This window comes from Gymnodraco acuticeps, unplaced genomic scaffold (assembly GCF_902827175.1).
Source record: "Gymnodraco acuticeps unplaced genomic scaffold, fGymAcu1.1, whole genome shotgun sequence".
Taxonomy (NCBI): Eukaryota; Metazoa; Chordata; class Actinopteri; order Perciformes; family Bathydraconidae; genus Gymnodraco; species Gymnodraco acuticeps.
Window position 1 is genome coordinate 327,821 of NW_022990856.1, and position 7,508 is coordinate 335,328.

Sequence of the window (7,508 nt, forward strand, 5' to 3'; positions counted from 1 at the left end):
CCCCCTGGTCTTTGAAGTGTGAACCTAACGAATGTTAAAGTGGAGAAGTTAGTAATGGAACTTCAGTCAAAGCATTTCTATTTGATTCACCCAAAGCCTTGGCACTGACGTACAATAAGATATCATCTCATAGTCTGGAATGTATTTCCTCTCACGCTCGATCAGGCTTAATTTACAGTTGGAGGCTTTTTTTTCTACCTGACGCTAGATCTGATGAAACTGCACACAGTGCCTTCCTCTAGTTCAATTTGTCATCTAGAAGAGATTTTCCTTCATAAATCAGAGGCAAATTTATAGGATTATTTTACAAAGTTTAGTATTTAGGCTGCTGTATTTTCACACCTCATTGGACAATATCTAAATATTGTTGGATACAGTTGTCTGAAATAAATAGTTCAGCTTGGGGGGAAATGCTGAAATGCTGGCCTGCTTAGAGTTAGATAAGATACAACGCTCATATTTGTTCAGTAAATACAAATATAGAGTCTGCAGTTGGTTAGATTAGTTGAACCAAAAGACTGGAAACAGGGAGACAAAGGTACGACTTTTAAGGCTCACAAATTAACAATTGATATCTTGTTTTTTATCACTGCAAAACCCAAAAAGTAAAACAAATTGTTTTGGTTTTACAGTAAAAAAAATACTCTCACAATTGATGCTTGTGCAATGTGATTTTTTTTTTTTAAATAAATAAACAACATATAACTTGTTAATCAGTGAACTTTGAAGGTGCTGGATTTTGTCACCAGTGGATAGCGACAGGCTAGCTGTATCCCTTGTCTTCCAGTCTTGTTTATTGGCTTAAGCCTTATATTTAGCATGGAGAGTGGTATCAAGCTTCTCATCTCTCAACAAAATACTGTTATTTCCCAAAATGTTCAACTATTCCTTCAAAAACGTTTTTCTTTTTGATTGTGTTTTGTCGTATGTGCAACAGTCAAAAGCGTTGTGCTTATTTCTCAGCTTATTCAACATGAAACAAATCCATTTTAGACCATACATGTGCAAAACTGCCTCCAGCAGAGTTTTAGCACAGGGGCTAATAGAGACAGTATGCAGTTGACAGCCAATTCAGTCCTGCAGGGCGAGAGGCCAAAATCCTTGAGTTCCAGTTCCAGCCCTGTTTGAGAAAAGATCAAATGCTCATTGGAACAGCTGTGGATCTGCAGGCTCTCCCCACTCAGCCACTAGATGGAAACAATAGTCCTTTCGCAGCACAATCACTGCTGCATCCATTTGGCATGTTATGCCTGATTCTGTGCACTGTTTTGCCATTCCAATTCAAATCATCATAATTATGGATTAATTGTACACGTGTCTTTGTTTTTGCTTTTTTACAGAGACCATTGCTAACAAGTCGACTCCTAAAGCACCTGCCGTCTGCCAACATGTCCTTAAGCAAGGCAGTGAAACTCTCCACCAGCTGCACGAGAGCTTTGTTTTACAGAAGAGATCCGACCTGCGGGGCTCAATAAAGTTTCACATTATACTGAATGAAAACATTAGCAGAAAATGGTGACAGAGTAATTATGAGTCAGCAACAGTAAAACGCCGCTGGGACTATCGCTTTACAAGAGGAGTGGGCTTTTATTTTCTATAACTATATTGGAGGAACAACTATACTAGTTTTTCAGCAATAAAGGCAGAGTCTTAGGGATCCAGAGGAGGAAGTTATGCACTCACAATTTGTATTTTCCTCCATCACTCTTAAAGCTTATTACTCATTGTTCCAGATTCATTTGGTGGTTGTTAATTTTCACATTATGTTGATAACCGACTGTACTGTTTTCTCAGGATTTTGTCATACACATTTGAGCTACATTTTGAGAAACTCAAAGTGGTGTATTTTGCAGATTAAGATTTCATCCAACAATTACAGTTACTAGTTACTTAGCAAATTACCACTTTAACACTTACAAAAGTAGTCTTAAGTATACACATATGCATCAGTTTTAATATTGCACTGACGATATGTAAAACATATTCTAATTATGCTGCATATAACTATTTTTCTAAGTATTTTGTCTATTATACTTTCATATTTTTACTCAAGTTGGTTAAAATCTTATTTCCACGCATACAAATGTCAACTTACAATAATATGATAAGGGATCCTAGGTATAACCAACACAAACACTTTTTCTGATTATACATCTGGATTTTGTAGTAGAAATGGCATATTTAAATTACTTGAGAAGTAGCAATACAACAGCCTGAAAGTAAAGCATTCAAAAGGTTACCTTAGCAAAATGTACAGAAAATATTCATCATGCAAAGACATGGAACAAGTGGTAGACTATTGTATATCATTGAATTATTAAACTGATGCATCAGTGTCTAAGTGTCATTGCTGTTGTTGGCTGTTTTAGGTGGTGAGGTAAAGCACATTTGAGCTGCTTTATACTGTTTTGTAAAATTCAATCTAATAGAGTAACCAGTCGAGCCTGTATGTAAAAAATAACACAATAGCAGGCAATTATATAAAATGTGATTCATTAATTAAAAATATTTGTTCCTAGGTAGCCTACTACTCACATTCTTGTGTCCCATATGCCTAAGAGTTGCCATATTTCCTCTTAACTGCAGCAGAGTTTAAATGTAGCCCAAGTTTGAAATGGAAATACTAAAGTAAAGTGCAAAAGCCTCACCCTACTTGGGTGAGTGTCTATTACATTCCACCACTGAAATATAGTTGGCCTATTTTAGGTGCTGGTTATAAGTACCATACTAGGTCTAAAATACTTAAAGTTGTTAATGCAATCCTAATGTAAACATTGTAGTTTTGACATTTCTCTCAAATAAAAGGTCTGAACACATTTGAAAGCAGAAATGTCAGAGGTATTTGACCATCCTCCAGCATCTGTCTGATAATTTTCCTTGTGTGGTGCTGCCGGTTGAAATGTGAGCGTCACGGAGCGCCCACCCCCCTCCTCTCTCCGTCTCTCCCCGACTGAAGTCCCACTGAGCGGCTCTCTAACTTCAGTGTCGAGCCTGAAAGCGGAGAACGAAGAGCAGAGAGCGAAAGACAAACATAGACAGAGTCGCAGCTCAACAGCCTATTTGGACTCGTAAGAAACAGAAAAACCGCCTCTTTGAATTCTGCTTTTTATCCACGATTACTACCGGTCGCTTTGAGGATTTACACTGAGCTCTCGGTGTTTAATTTAGATGATTTTCCTCCATTGTTTGTCGAAGTTTGCGACTGTCACGACTTAGTTACGGACCTTTATCTCGACTGTCTGTGGGATTAATCGTTTTAATTCAACACTTCATAATTGGACTCTTAACTACTTTCTTTCTAAGGCGGTTTTTCTTTTGTGGAGTGTTTTTTTCTAACGGAGCAGTAACGGTAGGCTACATTAGGACCTGCCTTTGCCATGGAGAAATAGCGGTGTAACCCACCCCGTGTTTTTTTACTTTTTAATGACTATTTTTAAAAGACATTGCTCAGTTTTTGACTACCACAATGAGCATGGATGGTTATCGGCTGAAGGTTGTGATTTTGTTGTGGTGTTTGCTGGTGATATCTGGCTCCAGCTTTGAGATAGGCTCCTACGACCTGGAGCGAGACAGACCGGCCAAGTGCGAGGCAATCACGATCCCCATGTGTGTCGGCATCGGCTATAACCTCACGCGGATGCCCAATTTCATGGACCACGACGACCAGAAGGAGGCTGCTATCAAGCTGAACGAGTTTGCCCCTCTGGTGACTTATGGCTGTGATGTGCACCTCCGCTTCTTCCTCTGCTCCCTCTACGCCCCCATGTGCACGGACAAAGTGTCGACCTCCATCCCAGCCTGCAGACCCATGTGTGAGCAGGCCAGGGAGAGGTGTGTCCCTATCATGAAGAAGTTCAGCTACACCTGGCCAGAATCGCTCAACTGCTCCAAGCTGCCCACCAGAAACGACCCCAACGCCTTGTGCATGGAGGCGCCCGAGAATGAAACCAGGACCGAGGTCAAGAAGGGCGAAGGCATGCTTCCGGTGCCCCATCGCCCCAGGCCACTGGGCCCCAGCAGTGGTCGCCCCCCAGGCTGCGAGAACCCGGAAAAATTCCAGTTTGTGGAGAAGAGCCAGTCGTGTGCACCGCGCTGCTCCCCTGCTGTAGATGTCTTCTGGTCCAGGCAGGACAAAGACTTTGCCTTCATTTGGATGACAGTGTGGTCCACCCTCTGCTTCGTCTCCACCGCCTTCACCGTACTCACTTTCCTCCTGGAGCCCCATCGCTTCCAGTATCCGGAGCGCCCCATCATCTTCCTCTCAATGTGTTACAACGTCTACTCTATGGCATTCATCATCCGCTCAGTAGCCGGGGCTGAGAACATCGCCTGCGACCGGGAGAACGGAGAACCGTACATCATCCAGGAAGGGCTGGAGTCCACAGGCTGCACCATCGTCTTCCTCATCCTCTACTACTTTGGCATGGCCTCTTCTATCTGGTGGGTCATCCTCACCCTCACCTGGTTCCTGGCTGCAGGGAAGAAGTGGGGCCACGAGGCCATCGAAGCTCACAGCAACTACTTCCACATGGCTGCGTGGGGCATTCCAGCTTTGAAGACCATCATCATCCTCACAATGAGGAAGGTGGCTGGAGATGAGCTGACGGGCCTGTGCTACGTGGGGAGCATGGACCCCGGGGCGCTCACAGGCTTCGTCCTCATCCCTCTGTCCTGCTACCTGATCATCGGCACCTCCTTCATCCTCACTGGCTTTGTGGCTCTCTTCCACATCCGGAAAGTGATGAAGACGGAGGGCACCAACACAGAGAAGCTGGAAAAGCTCATGGTGAAAATCGGCATCTACTCCATCCTGTACACGGTGCCGGCCACCTGCGTCATAGTCTGCTACTTCTACGAGAGGCTAAACATGGACTACTGGAAGCTGAGGGGGCTGCAGATGAAGTGTGGCTCGTTTAACGGTCTCAGCGGGGACTGCTCGCTCCATACGTCTGTGCCCACAGTGGCCGTGTTCATGTTGAAGATCTTCATGTCACTGGTGGTGGGCATCACCAGTGGCGTATGGGTGTGGAGCTCTAAGACCCTGCAGACCTGGCAGGGGCTATGCAGCCGGAAGCTCACAGACAGGACTAGAAGCAGAAAACCCTGCAGCGGGGTCAGCTGTGGCAGCACACACTGCCACTACAAATCTCCTGCTGTGGTTCTGCACATGGCCAAGACTGACCTGCACTCAGACAACCCTACACATGTCTGACAGGGAGCATGACAGAGACACACACACACACACACACTGCTAAATGCAACCACATACACTCAAAAACACATATGCACACACCAATGCCCTGAGTGAGGAGCTGCTAAAGACTTTGTGAGAAGATGAATTTAAATGTCAGTTGCTGCTCTGCTACTGCTGCCGAGGGACACACAGGTACTAGCGTCACTATGAAAAACTATCTATAAACAGTATTCAATGCATAAAGGGAAATGTTCAGTATTGTTACCCATATTTTTCTGTGCAGTAGTCATGCCCAGTGTTTCAAAGCAAAAGAAAAGAGGTATAGGAGGTATCTTGGGAAGTGTTTTCCTCCGTGAAAGTGGCATGATTACATGTACAAATCTGTATAAATGTTTTATTTATTGTAAATATATTTAATTTAAAGTTGGCTCTTATCAGATTTGTTGTTTAGATGCATTTATTAAAAGGGAAATGAAGTGCCTTTTTAAAATTGGTTCTGGCCTTTTTGGAGGATAATAAATGTGTGGAATTCATGTTAAAATCCTAGCTGCCTGGTGTTATTGTTCGTAACTCTCTCACAGTAGCTTTTAATGAATATTTAACAATTCTTACAGACTCAAAACGGTTACAGATTTAATAGTCACAAATGCTCGCTCGTTTGAGTCTTGTTTTCCTGATTTTCCTGCCATTCTTCTCCGGGGATTCTCCATTTTTTTTTACAGAGGGTCTCCCTGCCAAATGTGTTGTCTTTCAAGTGCATGCTACTCATCCCAGAGGCGTCCCCAACAATAATCCTCAAAGAGAATTACTGATGAATAGAGTGGCAAACCGTGGCAAGTATTAATGTTTGCTTCACCGTCTTCAGAAATGCAGGAGCGGGAGGAATATATTTAATTAATGGCTGTTCTAATCCTTCCATAAAATCATTGGTGTTGCCCTCTTGCTGCTCTATTTGATCCCTGCGCAAACACTCAGCACTTTGATCTTAGAGGACCAATCTCAGATGGATTTCAGACGTATTGCATGGTCTCACTGGCAGATTTAGGTTAAGCACAGGCGCTTAGAATTGTGGTTGTTCATTGAGTAGATGGATTTTCTTACTTAATAATTAAGTTTATATGTGGTTTGTGGCTTTGGAAGCTGTGTTTCTGGTATAAATGAAGGGAATTGTACTATGGAAAATATCCATATTGTCCCATGTGTAGATGTTTGGAGTTTGATAAACTGCAAGGCCTTTATTTTGGCTAAGAAAACAATGCAACCATCAGGTATGAATAATCAATGACTTACTCAGAGAAAAAGTGTGCATAACATTATTTTCCTTAATAAACTCCCTATGTTTAGCCTTGCAACTAACATTTCAGTAATAAAAGTCCAGTTCATAATGCACAAGAGCCACTGTGTTCTCACATGGTCCATAAAAAGTAAAAATAATAAATAGCTGTTACATTACGGGGACTTTAACAATTTAAGTGCCAAGGTAAATTACCGCCACACACAGCAAGTCGTTTCACAGAAAAACACGGTGGAAATTACAATGTTTGACAGCAGCGGGATTGATTATTCTGTCTGTGTAATTGTGTGCTGTGTCACCAGCAGCAGCACATGGGAGTGATAGCATGGAAAAAATGTGATGACCAGGAGCTTATTTTCATTACATTTAGTGGAACCTGAGCGGTGTGAAGCAGGCGTGTGCTGGCTGACATCTCCAGAGGTTAAAAGTTGTTTTGTTTTCATTTTTCCACCATTTGCAATCCAGCAGAATATACTACAGCACACGTTAGTATTCAAGACATGGGTCTAAATCAAAGCTGTATTATGTCTCTGTAGTAGATTAACCACACTTCAACTCTGTGCAATGCCTGAGTTAACCTTAATTACTTATTCCTTCCTTCTGCAAACCAAGATGTGGGTTGACTACCAACATCATCCCCTTTTTTGTTTTCATTACTTAGCCATTGTAGACGTTGGCTATGGCTTGGCAGGCGAGCGTTGCAATCCTGGACCCTGACACCGCGTGGATCACATTTAACTATGAAAAAAAAGAGGCTGTTTTGCTTGGAGCGCTCCCCCAGCCAGAATCTCGGCTGGTGGTGTTTCAGACACATGTTCCAGTTCATGGGCGCCTGAAGGGGGGCGCGTGCTCTCTTCCCAGTTTACACTCCAGTGACATGACCTAGAGAGGCCAAACACTTGTTGTGTGAGACACAAACCAGCCTGTCCCACCTGCGCTGAGCTGCACTGATTAGATAGGAAGGAGGTGGCAGCAGAGGGTTAAGGACACTGGGGTAGAACAGAGGGCAAATTTGTGTTC

At 43.0% G+C, this 7,508-nt stretch overlaps 1 protein-coding gene across 1 annotated transcript; it reads left to right on the forward strand.

Annotated features, from left to right (window-relative positions):
- The first annotated feature begins 2,944 nt into the window (after positions 1–2,944).
- On the forward strand, positions 2,945–5,735 carry fzd9b (frizzled class receptor 9b). The gene has a single exon (XM_034233236.1). It carries the CDS (start codon positions 3,467–3,469, stop codon positions 5,210–5,212), a length of 1,746 nt encoding a protein of 581 aa, XP_034089127.1. The 5' UTR covers positions 2,945–3,466; the 3' UTR covers positions 5,213–5,735.
- The last annotated feature ends 1,773 nt before the right edge of the window (positions 5,736–7,508 follow it).